This window comes from Heliangelus exortis, chromosome 14, assembly GCF_036169615.1.
Source record: "Heliangelus exortis chromosome 14, bHelExo1.hap1, whole genome shotgun sequence".
Classification (NCBI taxonomy): Eukaryota; Metazoa; Chordata; class Aves; order Apodiformes; family Trochilidae; genus Heliangelus; species Heliangelus exortis.
In genome coordinates, this window is record NC_092435.1 from 12,786,465 (window position 1) to 12,805,227 (window position 18,763).

The 18,763-nt window shown below is 46.4% G+C and overlaps 1 protein-coding gene across 5 annotated transcripts in view; it reads right to left on the reverse strand.

Moving 5' to 3' along the window:
• The window catches only part of TMEM255A (transmembrane protein 255A), a 28,292-nt gene that overhangs the window by 5,694 nt on the left and 3,835 nt on the right, over positions 1–18,763 (reverse strand). The window contains exons 2-8 of one of the 5 annotated variants that reach the window (XM_071758214.1): positions 18,147–18,289; positions 13,840–13,902; positions 8,372–8,461; positions 6,500–6,562; positions 5,314–5,402; positions 2,748–2,907; positions 679–825 (exon numbers count right to left, since the gene is read on the reverse strand). In XM_071758214.1, the coding sequence (XP_071614315.1) occupies positions 679–825; positions 2,748–2,907; positions 5,314–5,402; positions 6,500–6,562; positions 8,372–8,461; positions 13,840–13,902; positions 18,147–18,289 (755 nt within the window). Of the gene's footprint in view, positions 1–678; positions 826–2,747; positions 2,911–5,313; positions 5,403–6,499; positions 6,563–8,371; positions 8,462–13,839; positions 13,903–18,146; positions 18,290–18,763 lie in introns of all 5 variants that reach the window. The other 4 variants (XM_071758213.1, XM_071758212.1, XM_071758216.1 and 1 more) reach the window with 4 other exon arrangements.

Consider the following 18,763-nt stretch of genomic DNA (forward strand, 5'->3'; position numbering starts at 1 on the left):
ATTTTTTTAACAAAAAAATTCTCCAGCCCTTACGGTTTCAAAGAAAAGGTATGATGTATTAACATCACCACTGTGGTAACATCCACCTGACAGAAGAGCTGAGGAGGAAAAGTCCTCATTTGCTTCAACAAGTGAAAGCTGATGTTGACAGCAAGATTCACATGAAATCACTGTTTCCAACAGCACAGCTCCATAACTGAGAAGAGTAAGGGATGTGTTACAGCAGAGGTGATGTTTTCAGGGTCTGTTCTTAGACCAGCTGGAGTGCGTGGAAAAAACCCACAAGGGAACAGCTTTTCAGTAAGTATGTGCCTTCAGGAGATCAAAAAGCTTGTTACCAAAAGCTCATCTGTTTCTCTCAGACATAGCTGTTGGCCTAATAAAAATTAGCACCTCAACACCTCCTCATTTTGCCTCTATCAGAACTGTGAAGGTGCCAGAGGCAATGCCTATTTTTAATGTGGCCTCTACCTGTGAAGGGCAGGGGAGGAGGGCAGCAGATTTTGTTGCTTCCTCTTCAAGGACATCTTTCAGGAAAACAATGACTATTAGGAAAGGTTCAGTATTCTGTGCAGGAACAGGAAAATTAAACTGTGTGAATGACGGGAGGATGGGCCTCCAGACAGCCTGGATTTAACCTTGCTGCTAAACAAGAAAACAACCCATAATGTTCCTTACCTGAAAGTCATACGCCGAGTAGGGAGGCAGGTGAGGAGTGCTGTGGTAGTAGGTGTTGTAAGATGTCACTTGTGGCCTCGAGTAGTAGGACACTGAAGGGTGTGCGTTTTCCACTGTACAATTCAGCGTAGGGAGGGAAGGAGTCTGCTTGAACAACAAGAAGAGAATCTCAGAAAGCTGACAGTGAATGAGCTAAAGCAGCACTGTGTGTCTTTAGAGCTCAACCCTGTTGAATTAGCAATCCAGTTCACTCTGAGGTAAATCCAAAGGTCATTTCATTCCTCAGCCACCTATTGTTTCCTCTCAGATTCCACCCAGTGCACACCAGTACTCAAAAAAACCCCAACATTTTGATTGCATCTTCACAAGTAGGAGAAAGAATCCATTAATTTTTATTACTCTGCTATTCACTGCATTTTGAGATCAGCCTATTTCTTATACTGCTTTTTGCAAACAGTTCTACACATCTTTTTTTTTTTTTTGCAGAGGTTTGCAGGGTGTCTGGGGGTGGACCTAATCTCAAAAGGCCACAAAGCCCAGCTGGGAATGTGTGCCCTGGTTTTGGGAAGATCTTGGTGAATCTGAAGAGAGTGTTTGAAAGCCATGAGTTCTGAAAGAAGGCATCCTTAGTGCAGGACCCAAGATCTGTTTGTAAGAAAAATGTATTGCTAGGACAATAAATGCTCTTTTCTGGGTGTCTCATTTTGCATTATTCCAAGTGAACCAAAAGAGAATGAAAAAAAAAAACCCAACAAATTTATCTGCTGAATGTTCACTTCTCCCTCTGCAGAACAAAACCATACTGAAGGCAAAAGGCAGGCTGGTTAAGTGAGGGTATTTTAAAGCTTATGTTGTTAGAACATTACTTTTTTTCACTATCTGGAGTTTGCAGACTTGCAGACCTGGTTTGGGTCCCCAGTTCACCTCAGATTCTACACCATGAAGCTACAAGATGAAAAGCCTAACACAGCTGTCTAAACAGTCTGTAAAGTTCAGAACCCTACTAGTGCTATAAAATCAGTGATTCATGAGCAATTGCCACACATTTCCTTATGGAAGGTCAATGCTATGAAAAGGAAGACCAATTTTTAAGAAAGAGCTTATTCTTTTTATCCTAGAACCTAAGAAGGTTCTCCTTGAAAATGCAGTCTCCCAGTTTTGTTCACCTGAAGTGCTAAGGCTTGGACAACAGACCCAAGCCAGAGCTGACCTATAGATTAATCCTGCTTGTTTTTTTTTTTTTTACTCCTAACCTTTGTACCAGTGGGTATTGTGTTGGGTTACAACAATATTTATGCTGATGCCAGCAACTAACCACCCAAAATATCATTTATGCTGACTTGCTCTCTGGATAAAGTATTTTAGGAAACCCTACCAACCACACCCTGGGCTCTGGCCAAGTCCTGGTCTGTGTTGGGCGGGGGGCAAACCACCAGATATTTCCACACAGCAAAATGTGCAAGTCATTCTGACTTGCTGATTTTTGTAGCATATTAGGCTGGACCCTCTTGCAGTGAGTTTGGATGCCTCCCCTAGGGGTGAATGGACTTCATGGGATTTTCCCACTTGCTGGGAAAGGTTCTCCAAATCCTTACTGCAACCAGGGCTCCCCAGCAACTGCAGATCTGGATCATGGTAATGTATGCAATGTTTTCTTTATCACCATCCTTCCTCCCATGTAGTAATGATCTGATGGCATTACCCTGTATTATCTCTATTTGCCTGCTTTGAGTGCATTGTTCTTACATTTAAGTTTATTTTTCTTATGCATATTTTCTGTTTTACATTGTATTATTTGTTATCAACAGTAAAACACGTCTACTCTTGTCACTCTGAGGTCCAAGTTTAACAACTGATATCCACAATCACCAAACCATCACCTTTTCTGTGTTCAGGTGGCAACACCAGATCAGAAAAGTTAATATTTTTCACTTTCTCCTTAGAGTTATTTCATGCCCTTCTCTCCATCCTGACTGCAGTGCTGCATAGATTGTTTTCATGATTACTTTTTAAAAGCACCTTGCCCGATTTGTTTTGCTTAATGCACAGAGATATCAGTACAATCCTACCATGTCTTTAAAGCCTCCAAGTATAGCTGCTGTAATGATCCCTAGGAATAGCCCCACGATGTTCAGAATTGTTGCAGACCAAAGCAAGTGGTAAAGGTGAATGATGTCCTGGCAGCTGCTGACATCGATGTATTCATAGTAGCCTCCAGAAATCTCTACTCTGCTGGATTAGAAAAAACCCAAAATACTGATAAAAAAAATGTACCACACATCATAAAACCTAAGCACTTCTTCCAGACAGTAAAATGCATACTGCAACTTATTGATACCCTGGACCGAGCTACCAAGGGAGTGGGGATAAAGCCTCCTGGAGCCCATACTTGCGGCACCTGAGATCTCCCTGCATGACAACAGCACAAGATTGCTTGACCTGCTGTGAGACCAGCAAGGCCTGCCAGTCCCCAGATGACCTTGAATCTGCCTCTTATTTCCTGAAATCTCCACAGAGATAAGGGCACTGCAGGGCTTGGCCACCACACACATCCAACCTCACTGCTCTGCTCCAGCTGCCTGCCCTTAGCAGCTCTACAATGGCTGGCAGGACCCAGGGACCCTGGCAGAGAGAGGTCTTTCTGCTCACATTTTTAAGCTTTTACACACACACACAGAAGACAGACAGAGAAAACTCAGGTCATATCCACTTAGATCATTATTTTGGGAAGGGAAGCACAGCTCCTGCAGTGTGGGTTGGAGTCTGCAGGAAGGATTCCTCAGGGATGACTCCTCTCTGACTGCTGCTTGGGGGAACAGGCTGGCCTTCAGCTCAGCTTTCCACTTGGGCTACAGCAAATACCCCTCAAGATAACTTCTTTAGCAGAGACAGACAATACTCAGGGCTTATGGATGACTTATCTCCCAGCTCACAAATGGGTTTAAGCTCCACTGCACAAAGGCTTTGAGGAAATGGGGAAGAACAGGCACATGTCTAAGGCCAAGGAGCAGGAGATACAGGTTCTGCTGCCAGGTCTGCAGGGATCTGCCCCCTTCCACCTTCCCTCATCTGTTTCTTTTCCTTGTTGTTGCCACTGCAGAGACATTGCAGCCAGGAGAGGGGGGTTTCAAGCAGAATCATGGCAGAGTGTAACCACAGATTGTAAAAACCTGTACTTAGACTGAGCCTCTGTGTAACCTGAGCACATACCATGACTGCCTTTAACAATGCAACCTGTGTGCACTATTTGCAAGAGCTTGTTCCTATGGAGATCCAGGAGAGGGTAAAGCTCTCAGCCACTGAGAACATTCAGCTCTGCACGTGTGCTTAGCAATAGAAGGGGCTCATCCAGTGCTGCCACAGCTTGGTTCCCACTACCAAGAGGGATGCAAAATTGCTGTCACTTTTTCTATAATTTTATCCTTTACATAACATGTGAGCTAACCAGCCCTGAGAATCCGTGCCTTTCTTAAGGAGATCCCCCCAAAGACCCAGCACCTCCTCAGTGCAGAAAACCTGTATGGCACAGTGCAAAACCGAGATGATTACACCTGGTATCTTTCATCAGAGGGCAAAAATGGGTCAGAAGCAGGACTATGAACCAACCTGACTGGGAAGAAAAAACAGAAAAAAAGATGCAGAAAGGTCACAAGGTTTTCTGTCCCAATCACTTCTCTATGTACAGCTGTTTTCAGGTAGTAAAGAGAGATTGTGTTCTGTCAGCTGCCAAAGGAAAGCAGTGCTCTTCACCCCTCTGCAGTGGCTTCCATAGAAACCAAGTCCTACAGGAACCAGGGATTACCCTTCCTAGCATGTGGAACCACCTTCTCCCAACAACAGCTTTTGATCTTCCTCCACCACAGTCAATGATTTAAGTGGGGGCCAGCCCAACTGAGAGAAATGCTAAGCCTGAAACAGCCCTAGGCAGGAGCCAGCACTAAAAAAATCAATTTATTAATTTCTTGTTGACACACATTAGACACTCCAAATGATATAAACAATGTAAATTAGGTTGGCTTAGACAGAGTAGCCAGACCTAATGGTGTGATGGCTCTGGAATGGTGCTTGCTTGGTAACCACCCTTCTGACTCATCTTTGCAGAGTGCTGGTACACCTTCCAGCTTCTTGTGACCATGAAAAGATATTCATGGGCAGAGAGGACACTGATTTATAAGCGTGCAGGTGGCACCAGCCTGCAAACTCTCTTCTCTGTTAGCAGGGTGGAGAATGAAACAGTGTCCCAGTTATTACATCTTCAATCTTCTAAACCAAACTAAAACCCCGCGAACAAGCAGTGCCAGCAGAGAAGGGAGCTGCCAGGACAAGGGACACTCAGTGAGGGAAAAACTGCAGAAGGCACCAAGCACACAAGTAATGGAAACTCTTCACTTCTGCTGTTCCACAGCATGATCACCCCTAGCTAGAATGGCTTTAGTGCAATTCATACCTCCTTTATTTATCTTTTCCCTGAGAGCCCTTGTGCCTAGCAACCACAGCTTAAGATCCCCTCCCACAGCAGTGGTTTTTAACCCCTACTCTACTCCTGCCCTACCCTGGCCCTTCAGGCACCTGCAGACCAGCATGACCATTGCTCACCATTCCCATGGCCAGCAATGGTATTTTTAGCTTACTCACTTCCCACAGTTGTACAGGTCACAGCAGAAGCAGGTGTTGGTTTTTATTTTCGGTGTGCAGGGTGCGCGGCGCTGGGGGTGACAGATTGCCTGTGTCAATGCAGAAAAAAACCCCATAAAACCCATAAGGAAGGACATCATCACCAAACAACAGTTCCTGCTGCTATTTGGCCTGCTCCACGTGTAGATTTTGCACTGATCTCCAGATCAGCCCCCGGCAGATTTTTCCTTTCCTTATCTTGCAGCACAGCTCCTACAAACTTCAGTGATACCTTCAGACACAGGGCACTGCAACAGCCCAGTGTTTCCTTTCACCAGGGAAAGTCAGAGACAAGCATGAGCCTGTCTAGGAAGGGAGTTATGTAGCTCTTAGAAACAGCCAAGGCCTTTCTGAATTAACACACTCCTCACCACACAGCAACTCAAATCAAAGAATTTTCAATAGGATTGAAAATTGTCACCCAAACCAGGACAAAAATAGATCGAGATTGAATAGACTGAGAGCAATCGATTCAATAGTCTACTCAATTCAATAGATTGAATAGACTGAGAGCAAGATTCCCATGTTGGTGCACACCTGACTAAACTGGTTAATTGTCTGCCTGTGGGTAGCAACACCCATGCTCACACAGGCACTGACAACCTTTGGGATGAAAAGAGAACAGGCCCCAAGCAGGCATTTTGATTTGGAATAAAGTGGTTGTTCAAAACTGCTTGGGAACTTGTGAGTAAATCTCAGAAACTCTCAGTGCACAGCAAAGGCAGCCAAAGAAGTCCATGCACACCATCAGTATGTGGCAGGAACATCCATCTTCAATGGGATTCTCTTTGGAGAAGACAATAGATGGCAGAGGCTGGCACATGTTGGCTGCATCCAAAGAAATTACTGCTGTCTCAACTCTTAACACACCACCCTGCCCCTGTAATGAATGCAGAGATGAAGATCTGGAGAAATGGGTGCATTTTCCTACCTGTCATCCCCTCCTCTCCACCTGCTCCTTCCCTGCCATGGCAGTACCAAGCATGGGGGAATTCACTCCCAGCACCCTGCTCACACCCCAAGCCCAGCCTCCCACACTCTCTGGGTTTTGCAGACCCCTGGGGACTGGGACACCAGAGCAGCAGCCTGGTATCAGGTTGCTCCACCTGAAGCTTCACACAGACAGCACCTCTGGACCTGCTCTCACCTCGGGTGGGGTTGTACTCTTGGAGTAGTACTGACACCGTCCTGCATACAGTGGCCTCAGATCCTGCCAAGGAAAAAAAAGCACCAGGCTTAGCACTGCAGGGAAATCAAAGCATCTAAGAGGTGGGGGGAAAGGGGACAGGCTTTGGAGAGACCCTGCTCTTGCTCTTCTGCAACATCCCCACCCACCCCAGTGTCCCTGAGCCCTGGGTGATGTTGAACCCCTGTCTTTGGAGGCAAATATGTGTGGCAGCTATGGTGGGAGGAGCAGGCTCTTAAGCTGTGTTCATTTGGGTGAGAGTGGTCATCCCAAACTGAGTCAATCATTCCTCATCTCCCCAGACCCATCCCAGAGGCTGCCTGACGTGCTTCCAAGGCTTCTTCATGCTGAATCATACCTCTAATTAAATTGTTGGCAACTTTGCCTTTCTGGGCTCTTGAGTGACTTGTGGGAAATCTCTGGAGGATTATCCCTGGCTCAGCCTTCAAACACACATTAATCTCTCACTTTGGGGCAGCCCAGTCCCCAGGGCAACACCTCAGGAAAAGCAACGCTGGATGCACAACACCCAGCTCCTTCCCAGGAGCAGCTGGACCTGCTCTCTGGGTGTCTGCTCCAAAGCTCAGGGTGGCAGGGCAGCAGCAGGTGATAAGGGGGACACTTATGTGGCAGGAGCACATCTCCAGCAAGACAGTGACATTTTTGGACTGTTTGGGGGTGAAGCGAGGCCAAAAGCATGTGTGTTCATCAAGAGACAGAAACCAGACCCCTCTGCTCCCACCCCAACTGCTCTGCCTGCCTCAGACATCCCCAGGGCCAGCCAGGAGGAGGTGCCAGCTCATGCCATCACCCAACCTCTCAGGTCATCACCTAAAAAACCCCTGAGAAATCCTGCAGGATCACGTAGCCAGGATTAGGAGTCAAAAGAGCTTCACCTTTTTACAGCAAATGCTTCCCATGCCCATGCAAGGGGATGGCCAAGACTTGCTGGTTTCATCCAGACAGATGGAGACCTCTGACACAGCTGAGCAGTGCTGCCCTTTGCTCCATCAGCAAATCCCACTATTCACCTGGCTCTCTACCACTGGGATGCTCCGGGGCAGGAAAGGGGAGATGGCTTTACAAGGAGAATAATGAGCCAGCTGACACAGGGAGTTTCCACCTCATGGGTCAATCTGACCTTCTGAAATTCCTTTCCCTTCTGATCACAAATAAACCTCCAATATGCCTTTTTAATCCCATTTTGCCAAAAATTTCAAAAGAAGTCACCGAGTTGCAGATCTGCAGGGCAAAAATCTGTTTGCAGTTATAAATTTAAATTAAGAAATTGGAAATATTGGATTTTTTCATTTCTATCCTAATAACTGAAGCTTTTGCACATACCCCTGTAGTAGCAATTAGTTATAATAGCAGCAGGTTGTATTTTTTCCAGTCACTGAATGGAAACTGAGAACCTACTGCAAGTGCTTCGTTTTCATACTGTAACACTTTGATGAGCTTCCTATCAAATGCCTTCAAACTACTACAGCATCCAGTGGTTCAACCAGAATTAAGAACTACCTCTGCTAACATTTCAAATAAAAACCTGCTCATATATTGTCCCTTGGCAACAGCTGTAATTCACATTACAACTTAATAGTTTGGAGATTCAGTAAATAAGGCATACCCAAAAAACTAAAACAAAGTTTTAAGATTTTAATGCTCGCTGCTAATTTCAAGACATTTAAAAAAATGGATACAGTTTCCTCCCATTTATGATTTAAACTGTGTATTAAAAGGGTTGATGTGGTCTGACAGAGGATTACAGACACCACCACTTGTTTTCCTAGAGTCAAAGCAATGCAGGACCTCTGTTTTCTTGGAAGCACTTACAATGTGTCTGGCAGCAAAGACACCGTCTACTATGGCACAGCAGAATGCAGCAATCACCCCAAAGCTGATGAAGACAATCGATGCAACCAGCTGAAAAAAGGAAAACAAAGCAAAGAATCAGCTGCTTCTCTGCCACCAAATGCCTCGTGCCCTCTCCACAAGGATATGTAAACCCCAGTCAATAAGCCCTCAAGCAATCAATGACCCAGATGTTTGCCCAGGCTGCACAATCTGCTCTCTCTGAAGGCAATGGGATGGGTGTCTCAGAGCAGAGCCTCTGCTCCTGTGGGGTGGCAGGAGTGCTGTGCCAGACTGGTTCTCTGGGAATTTGATATTGTAATGCAAGTTCTTCCATGACTGCAAAGTGCTAAACTTAGTCTGAGGATACACCTCCTCCTCTGGCTGCTGCTGTCGGTATCACAGAATGTTAGGGGTTAGAAGGGACCTCAGAAGATCAACTAACTCTTTCCTGGAGAGAAAGGAGGGGATTTTCTTCTCCCCCCCTATCCTGGAATGAATGCTGCTCAGTTCACAGGAGCTGTGGGAGCTGCTCCTGTGAATGCCTCCCAGGCTGCAAGGACACAGGAGGTGTCTGTGTGTGAGCCTCTCTGGTGGGGCTGCTTTCATGCAGGCACAAGCACAAAGCCATGAGAGCAGGAGAGAGGTGACCAGCCTGTGCCACTGGTGCTGTACACCCTCACAGTAGCCTGGCTGGGCTCCTTGGTGCCAGGTTGTGGCAAGCACAGCCCATGGGGCCTCCTCTTGGTTTGGCAGACCTGAAAGGAGAGACACCTCCACCTTCAGCTCAAGGAGGAAGGTCAGACATAGCCTCATCCTGCCCATTCTTAAAATCAGGGCAAAAGCATTCAGAAAATAAACCAGAAATACTCAAACCCCACTCAGGTTATGAGAAGCAAAGTCTCTGCTCCCTCTACACCACTTTAAACAGCAGTGCTCAGCTTGGGGAACCAGGCATGAGTGGTGACACGACCCCTCCTCACTCCCAAGCAGCTGCTCCAGACCAGCTCAACACACAGAGAGCTCCCAATGTTCATCCCAATCCCTCTCCCCAAGGCACATCAGGACTGCTGACAGGGCCCTGGAGAGAGGGCAAGCATGGCACTCAAACAGACAGGTTCCCAACGAGGTGGCTCGGGGAACAGCACTATTTCAATTTAAATAACAGTGATTTAGTGGGTTTTTCCCTGGTGGTTTTCCACTTCAGCAATCACAGCCTTCACGTGTCAGTCGCTGGCAGCTTTAAAAACTGCTCCTCCACAGGTACAAAGGTGACTCTGGCCATTGTGAGCTTTGAGCACTAGAAAAAAGGTCACTAGTAGCAGAAATACAAAAATAGCAGTTAGTTTGGCCAGTGCTGGCAGACATGCTGGGTCTCCTGGCAAAGGGTGTTTTGTTTTAACAAAGCACCAGGTGCTAAGTTTGCTCAAAAACCTTGGTTCCTGCCACTGCTCAAGGATCCAGTTCTCAGACAGGCAAGTCAGATGGCTTGACAAACAGAAGCCAGACAGATCCCATATGTGTTTTTCAAACCCTCTGAGGATTTTTAAGTTAATCACACTGTTTTTACCTAAACCTCCCTCAGTGAAAACAGAGCTTCCTCCAGCAGCAGCCACATGCAGACCAGTGGGCAATGAGTGGAGGTGCAGGACTCACTTGAGACAGTGGGAATGGTCCTTGTACAATTGCTTACTTCAGATATCTTCAAAATGAGAAAAAAATAAAATGCTTTCTCTAGATGAGGCAAGTATTCAAGACATACACTGTCCTACTGCAAAGAAAAACTGCAGCAGTGGATGGAGCAGACTTTGAAATAACCCAAGGACTATACAAACAAGTCAGAGCCACTAACAACAAACTGCTAGTGGAATATTAGATGTTGTGCCACCAAGTACTTGCAGGTGGCAGCAGGTGACAAATTTTCCAGAACCAGGTCCTGAGCTGGGACTCTGCCAGCTGTAATCACCATTTCCTCCCCACTCACACCATCACCACATCCAGAGCACAACTTGCATTACCTGTGACACCAGTGACACTGTTTCACTACCACAACCAGTGAAACCACACCAGGGGAAGAAGCACAGCTGCTTAGTCTCAGTGGAAAAAATGGGTTATTTGGTAGCAAGTTCAGGGTTTTTCTGTAATTGCTCATTGTTTTGTTCGCAGGAAAGAGGATATTCTTCCTAAATAACCTGACCTTTGGAGATGGGATGTGGGCCAAACACTGAATAAATACAATTAGGGTGTTTGTTGGTTGCCCTTGTTGCAGATAGGAGCTGCTAATACGGTTATTTAAAATAATATACAAGGTTAATGATTATAATTTTGTAACAGCCTTCCCAGGTTATAAGTATCTGGTGTTAGAAATGCGTTCACTCACTTTATTTACAGTTTCCTGTCTTTCAGTTGGAGAAAGAAAAGCCTGAGAATTCATGATAAAAAAAAAATCAAACATCAAATAAAAACATTCAAATTAATTAAAAAAAAAAATCTCAGTTTTCAACTGGTCTCATGATTTGCCAACAAGATTTTTGATGTAGGGTTGACGGTATTGTTACTGCAGCACAAAGAAGTCCCCCTCAAAAGCCTGATATGAGTGAGTGCTCTTCAAACCATCACCCACACCCAGTAGCATCTGAAGAAGACAAACTGGGTTCTCACAGAGCAGAAGCCACGAAGAGGGAGTGTCCTGGGCTGAGGTTCCATTTAGACCATGTCCCAGTGACACATGGGCTGTGAAGCTGTTGGTTATTGCCTTCCCACGCCAGGGGTGAGTGTCAGAAAGGAATGAAAAAAGCTCAGAAAGGAATGGAAAAAGCTGATTCCTCACTTGCTGAGTGGTCAGCTCGGGTCTCAGTCAGAGCTGCTGCAGGGGTGGCCCTCCCTGGGGAGATGAAAACTCTCCCTGACTTTGACAAGTGGGAAGGGCAGATGGGCAGCATGAAAGCCAAGGTGGGAACAGCAGGAGAGGTCTGTGGGCAGGCTGGAGGAGTTCTGTTGATCAACTCCCAGCCCAGCTCATGGGAGGAAACACACACAAAAACCCAGCAGCAGAAGTTGCTTTTTGCTGTTCCTGCCGTGGCTGAGTAACAAGCAGCACCGAGGCTGCCTCACAGCAAACTAGGATGCTGGGGAAGTCCTCAGAAGATTATATTTAAAAAAACCCAAAAACCTATATTGCCAGTGGTATGATGGGAAAGCTGCCACTGTAAAGTGCTCCAGGGCAAGGAGCAGATGTGACTCAAGCATGGGGACAATAGGTGACAGCTACTGCATGATGTCCTCTCAGGGACACGGCAGCTGCCAGCCCAGGCAGCAGTGATGCAGTCCCTGCAGAGCTGGGTCATGTGTGCTTATTAGGACACAAAAACAGAGAGAGATGAAAAGAATAAACACAGGCTACCCAGGGCTCTTCCAAATAAACCAAGAGGCCAAGTCAGAGCCACTCTGTCTCTCCAGGGCACTCCTGGGAAGAACACAGGAATGGCAGAACCATTGCTCAACCAGCCCCTGACATGCTGCTAATACATGATGAGCAAGAGGCTTGGAAACCTTGCCAGGTCAGCAAGAACAGGACATGTTGCTCTTGCAGAGCCAGGGTGAAAATAACAAAAAATACCTGGTGGGAAACCCAACCAACTTCCCTGCACCCTGTCTGACTGGGAAAGGGAGCTTTTCCTCTCCTCCAGGGTCTGCTTCACCCTCTCCTTCCTGCTCTGCAGGGAGCAAGCTATTTGCAAAGCAAAGAGCAAGGCAGCCCAGCCTCTGGATTAGGACAAGCAGGAATTTCTCCTAACTCCCTCTACAGCTTGGCAAACGTGCCTTAGTCTTGGTCAGCAGCACACTCTGCTCATCACATCCCTGAGTCCCTGCAGAGCCAACTTGTCCCTAGAAGAGCAAGCAGCAGCACTGGGCCAGCAGGACAGGCTGCAGGGACATCACTGTCCCCCCTCAGCCCTCTGCACCCTCCTACAGGTCTGGAATTGTCTGGCATGGGAGTGGAACTACAGCTGCTCTCCCATAGGAGCCAAGCAGAGGAAGGAATGCCCAGAGAATGCTCCAGGACCTGGACTGCAGCTCCCCACATGCTGTCTCTAGGCAGACACATGCAGCAAGCAGAGAAACCAAACTAGGAGACTGAGCTCAACAGCCAGCTGGGAACACATCAGGTACCAACTTCTTTTGACCTCTATCTACCCACACCTTTTACTAAAGGCTCTCAAAACACCTGAGCCCACCCTAAGCCCTGGTACTGACCCCTCCAAGCATTACAGCTGCTCCTGCAGGCACAGGCAGGAAGGTGAGAGTTTTGTGAAACAGCATTTCTGGCATCCTTAGTGGCCATCAGACCTAGCCAAGTCCCCACAAGTCTCCTGTGCTTGTCAAAGGGGAACCTGGGTCAGCACCATCCCCACTGCACAGAGAGATCCCCTCCCACAGCTGTGATGGTTTTGCATCAGCAGCACTGACCTCATCTCATCTGCTTTGTCCTGTCTGCACATCCACTGCCCACCTGCTCTCTTCTGGACATTGCTGCCAAGGGATGGGACACATGAGATGTGCCAAAGCAGTGGCTGCTCAGCCCCAGCACACAGAAGTTTCCTTGCAGTGTGAGGAGAGAACCAGAGCAGGCTGTGGTCCACACCTCTGCCCCATCCAGCATCTTCTGTGCTTCTCAGGTCCCCAACTGCTGCTTCACAGCATGTCAGAGCTCTTGCTTCTCCTTCCTACTTGAAGAGGTGTTTGGAAAGAAGGACCAGCAACACACATCTTAATCAGCAATGCTGGAAAAGTTGGTTGCTCTTCAGTTACACCACAGTGTCCATGGTTTTTGTCATGTAGAGATCTTGATTGGCTTCCTCTCTCTACACACAGAGAGCAGGGAGCTCTGAGGATTCCTGTCCTCAGGAAAGATTTTCTGCTGGGCTCATTAAGGGCTTTCACCTCCAGGCTGGCTCTCACATCCCCTGTGTGACCATCTTCTCTACCCTTTCCTTACAGTAGAAAGTGATCAAAAGCAATTTTTGTAGAGCCTCTAGGAATTTATTTTAAAAGATTATTATGGTTATGTTATTTACCATGTTATGTATCATATGCTGTGACAGCTCAACAGAAAACGTTCTGGGTGTGAGTCTGTGAAGCACTGAGTAACCCTAAAACACCAAACACCCAATTTCAAGCCTTTTAAAAAAAAATCCCACTGAGTTCAATGAGACCATGTATAGTCACTTTGTGCTTTACTTGGCATTTTTTTGTGTTGTTGTTGTTTTTTAATGAAAAAAATAAATCAGGGTTAACAGCCTTGTTCTCCAGGACTGCCAGAAACCATCTCCAACTCTCAAGAAGTATGCAACACCACTCTAGAAGGATTAGGAAAACCAATAATACTCTTTACATACAAAATCTGAGTTACTGTATTTTTTTAAAAAAAATAATTATAATGTACTTACCATTTGCCTTTTGTTTTCTATCAGATTTGATCCAATTATTCCAAGAAATGACCCAAAGCCAAGCTGAAAAACAACACCAAGTTAATATTTACATCAGGACAATATCCAAGATACTGTACATATAGACAGAACAAAATTAAATCCAGAAGCAGCAAAAGAACATACTGCAGATGGGTGAGCACCCTTCCTTGAGTAAGAAATCAGTGGAGTCTCTCACTAGCAAGAACTATGAAGTGTGTCCCTTACATAACACTAAAAGTGTGTGCAGAAACCAAAAGGATGAGTTCTGAATTCCATCCCCTCCCCAGTGATGCTGAGAAATGATGCTGGTGGATGAGGATTTGCATTGCTGCCTTGGAACAACACTGTGAACACTCAGGAGCAAACCTAGCAGGACCACATCCCTAGCACCTGCAGGACCACATCCCTAACACCTGCAGGACCAGGATTTTGTAATGTGAAGTATGAAACAAGGGAGAATTTTTCTTGGGGAGATTTAGCAGTTTTCTGCCTTCTACTCCTCCCTGATTTCCAGAGGTGAGGATGCATGAACCAGGGTCTTCTACCAGAAGAGCTCACACCAGCCCAGCCAGCAGAATGAGCTTCTCCAGCAAAAAGCACCTTTTTTTTGCTGCCACAACTGACAACACTGTTCTTTATTTTCAGCTCCATGGAGTCAGCCAGGAGTGTGACTTCCCACCTCCTTTCTCCATAGCCTGAAGCTATTTAGCTGCACTGAAGTATCTAGGACAGAGCACACCACAGCCAGGTCAGAATCAGGGACCTCAACCAGGAACCAGACTGCAGGGAGAGATGCAGGAATACTTCTGTGTCACACCAAGAAAGGGCTTTGATAGGTGCTGAGCACATCCAACTCCACTTCCACGGGTCAGCAAAATGAGAAACATCCTACAGCTGGACTGAGCATATTAAGCAAGTACAAATCCAGTCAGGATCAGGAGGGTGGTGGAGATTTGGGTGAGAATGCCAAATACCTGGCCAAGTCCCCCAGGAAGCAGAATAAGGCATGAGATGAGCTGCAGGGGTTCAAGAATGAGTCAATGAACCTGGAATCGATATTTTAGGATCCACAAATAGAAAGCCAAGTTTTAATAAATCTGATACTAACAAGCAGAGATCAGCAGTCACAAACATGCTGAGAAGTTGGGCTCAAATCTTTCCCTGCCCTCCTCAAGCCCAGCAGCGTTGGGTGCAGTGCTTGGGCAGCCAGGGCTGCCAGCCAGCACCCCCCTGCCTGCCCTGCACCCTCATCTCTTGGAGTCTGCTGTCCCCTATCAGGGACAAACCATCCTGCTGGGAAGCAGGACAATGAATCCAGGTATTGCTTAACACTGGAGCAGCAGGAAGATTGAACTGCCCCAAACCCATCTGCCAGTGTTTCAGGGCTTATTATTTTGCTCATCTTGAGCAATCACCAGCTTTCCACCTTCCCCAAGTGACTGGAGTTTTGCAGCTCAGTTCCAAGCCCAAAGACTGGGAGATCCAGGCATTAAGAGTGACATGGATCCAGGCATGTTGAAGAGAAATGCTCACGTGGTGTTTCAGAGCAGCCTCAAACCAAAAAGTGAAATACTAAAGACAATTTAAGAGGATTCAAAAAGAAGAAATTGGAGCAAGTCTGTACATCCAACAGGCAAAGACCAAATAAATCACTGGATTCTCATTAGTTAATTAGCTCATTACACTAATGGGAAAAGCACTTGCTTTTCTATGGATGAGACAAAAAGATCTTAATCTACATCAATTGCATCACCTACTTGCTGGTGAATATGATCCCCTGGAATGTCTGTCTGAAAGGAGGACAGGACGCAAAATGAACTTGCTTTTCCAGAGTGAAGCCAAAGGCCAACATGTTTGACAAGGAAACAATTCAGAAGAGTCCTGCCAGTCAAGGATTAAGAAAAATCAGTCATTTGCACAGATGCTGGAAACTGGTATAACTTGGAGGCAACAAAAATATCTCATGGATAAGTCCATAAGGGTGCTTGCCCTCTGCACTTGACTCTTGTCTGCTGAGCATCACTGTCACACTCTGGGCTTCCCAGGCCAGCCACCCAGCCACAGTGTGGAGATTTCCCACAGCCAAAGTGTTCACAGATGTGGCTGTGAAGGTGTCAGTGGTCATGGAGGAGAGTGAAGGCAGCCTGGCTGCAGGACCTATCAATGCATCCTTTACTTCAGCTCCTCCAGTGATGTCAATGAGGAACTGCACTCTTTGGGAAAAAAAAAAACCAAAACACCACAACAAACAAAATCTCATCGATGAGTGGAAGGACTCCACAGTGCCCTGTTCTGTCCATCCTCCAGAGCAGAGGTCCCAGAAGACAATCCCCTACATCAGACTGCCACTTCTTTGAACGTTTCCTCCTTGCACAAGAGGTGTTTGCTCAAGACACACAAGTTAAAGAAGGAAAAAGGCAGCAATGAGACAGCTGACATCCCATGAGATGAGCCCATCCCTGGGTCTGGTCCATAGATGGAAATGTCACCCAGCACCTGAAGAGACTTCTGGCTCTGCCTTTTCCTTACTGTTTCAGGGTACTCAGGGTATGACTAATGGTGATGCACAGAACCTCCTGATGGAGATGCACACAACATTTGTGTAAAGTCCTGGATGACAAGACCAGCAAGGAGCTGCTTCTTCAGCGATCTGGAAGCCATCTGCTCAGGGACAACTCATTGAGAGCTCATGCACCACAGCAAGCCCTTTTTTCTACAGGAAAGGGAGAAATCCCAGCTTGTTACGAAACACCAGTTATTTTAAGCACCTGCTGAAGCACCCAGCAGCACACTGAGCTGTTTTCCTGTGAGGGAGACGGGCGAGGTCGCCATGCATTTCCATGCAGCAGATTAATAAACTGACTGAGAGGAGGAATTTGGTGACACACAAGAAATGTCAAGGTGCCTCTGAATAAATTGCTCAACACCTTTCCCAAGTCCAGGAATTCATTAATTCCTCGAGTAGACCGAGTCTTATAAAAACATAAGTGATGCTGACGTTCCTGGAGCAGAAATAGCACAGGAGATGTCACAGGGACGTGGACAACAGCTCAGCCCATCTGCATCACCTGCTCTGAAGCACGAGGTTCAGCTCATGCTGACAGAGCACAGCCTAAGCATGGAGAGGCTGAAACCAGCCTGTTGCCTTTCTCAGCACCTTCCTTCTAGTCTTCTCTGTACTAAAAGATCAAGCCTGAATGCAGGAATTCCTGGGACAAGCCAGAAAAGCTGTTCTAAACCTGAGAGGCCCAACACAGTCTGTAATAATGTTCCTCACTAATGGCTGCAAAGGGGCTTTCTTCAAGTCATAGAAGAGCTTCTCCACAGAGAAGTATAAACCTCCCAGGGATAAGCAATGTGTGGCAAATAAATCAAACCACACTCAGGCAAGAACAAGTCTCCCCCTAGCTCTCTGGACTGGGTTTAAGCCTCCAGCTTTGAAGCTCCAAACCTAAATGCACAGCACTCCACATCTGTCAGAGCAGGAGCCTCAGCTGGAGGGCTGCAATCACACTCAGCCAATCCTGGCTGCAGCTCAGACCATTTGTGCTTCTTTTGGATGCCTCAGACACACGCAGGAACAGACCAGGACTTGCTTTCCAGCTCGTGTTAGACTTCTGCTCGTGCTGGGAGGGCCATGATGTACCTGTCCCTTATGCTTCTGCAGGTTATACACCTGCTGGCAAGAAGGCTGGGCACCAGTGGTCTTGTCTAAAGAAAGCCATTTGAAGCTACAGCTTTGTCATTGCCCATTGTCATCTGTTGATAGCAAAAAAAGAGGAAATGGATGTGGTAGCCACTTAGACATGCACACTCCCCTGGCGAGCTGCCACAGCTACTGCTGATGTGTTTCTCCTCATTCAGAATCCTTAAAGACTTCAAGGGAACTTTATGACCACGAGTTCATGTGAGCAGTATTTCAGGACCTGGTTTCTCAACTGTTCTTGGCACCACTGGTCCTTCTTTGCCTTCCTCCTGCTGGGGGTTACTGTGATGAATGCAAAGAAGTTCTGAGGTTGTTGTGCCTGACATTAAGTCTGTTTATCTGTCTCACCATTAGCTCAGGAACACATTACTATCTAAGCTCAGAGGAAGCTGCCACTTGGATGGGATTTTTGCATGGGAATGAGCAGCAGGTGCAAAATAATAAAACAAATAAATTAAATGGCAATGAAGTAGCCGAGCATAATATTCAGGACAAGATCACCCTCTGTAACATTTGCAGCATTACAAGGGACTTTGTAGGCAATAAGTTTTCTAGACCTACCTAGGAGTTCTATACTTACAATAACCCCTGGGTAATAACCTCCAACAGTCACATTTTGGGTTCTTGTTGTAGCTGCTAGGCCCACCGTTAGAATTAATACTGACACAATGAGGAGAGTCACAGTTACGTAGAGAGAATTTCTTTTTCTTCTATTGAACGACCCTAAAAACACACACACACACAACAGAGTTTGCTGATTCCATCTGGGGACAGTCGTGGTACCACAAATTTCTCCTCCCACCGCCAACCACATTGTGGTAAATTTTCTTTCTGCTAACTTGAGAATATTTTGGGGCTTGGCTGTCACTTTTCACCTTCACTAACATCAAGAGGTTACTTGGGCATGTGGATTCAGGTTTACTTATCACTGATCTGACACGGGTAGAGAGAACCTTAAGAACCATAACTTTGCAAAGCTCATTTGGATACATCAGAGCCTCTCAGCCCCTCTGGCCTGGGGCAACAGAGCTGCTAAGAAATATTACCATTAGGCATTCATATATTTTCTGGTCTGCCTACTTACATCAAGCCTAATAACCACACTGTATGCCACTTGTTTTCAGGAGGAAATCTTGGCTGCAATCCTATCACAAGGCAGGCACGATTTTTGATGTAAATGGGACATCACCAGTAACA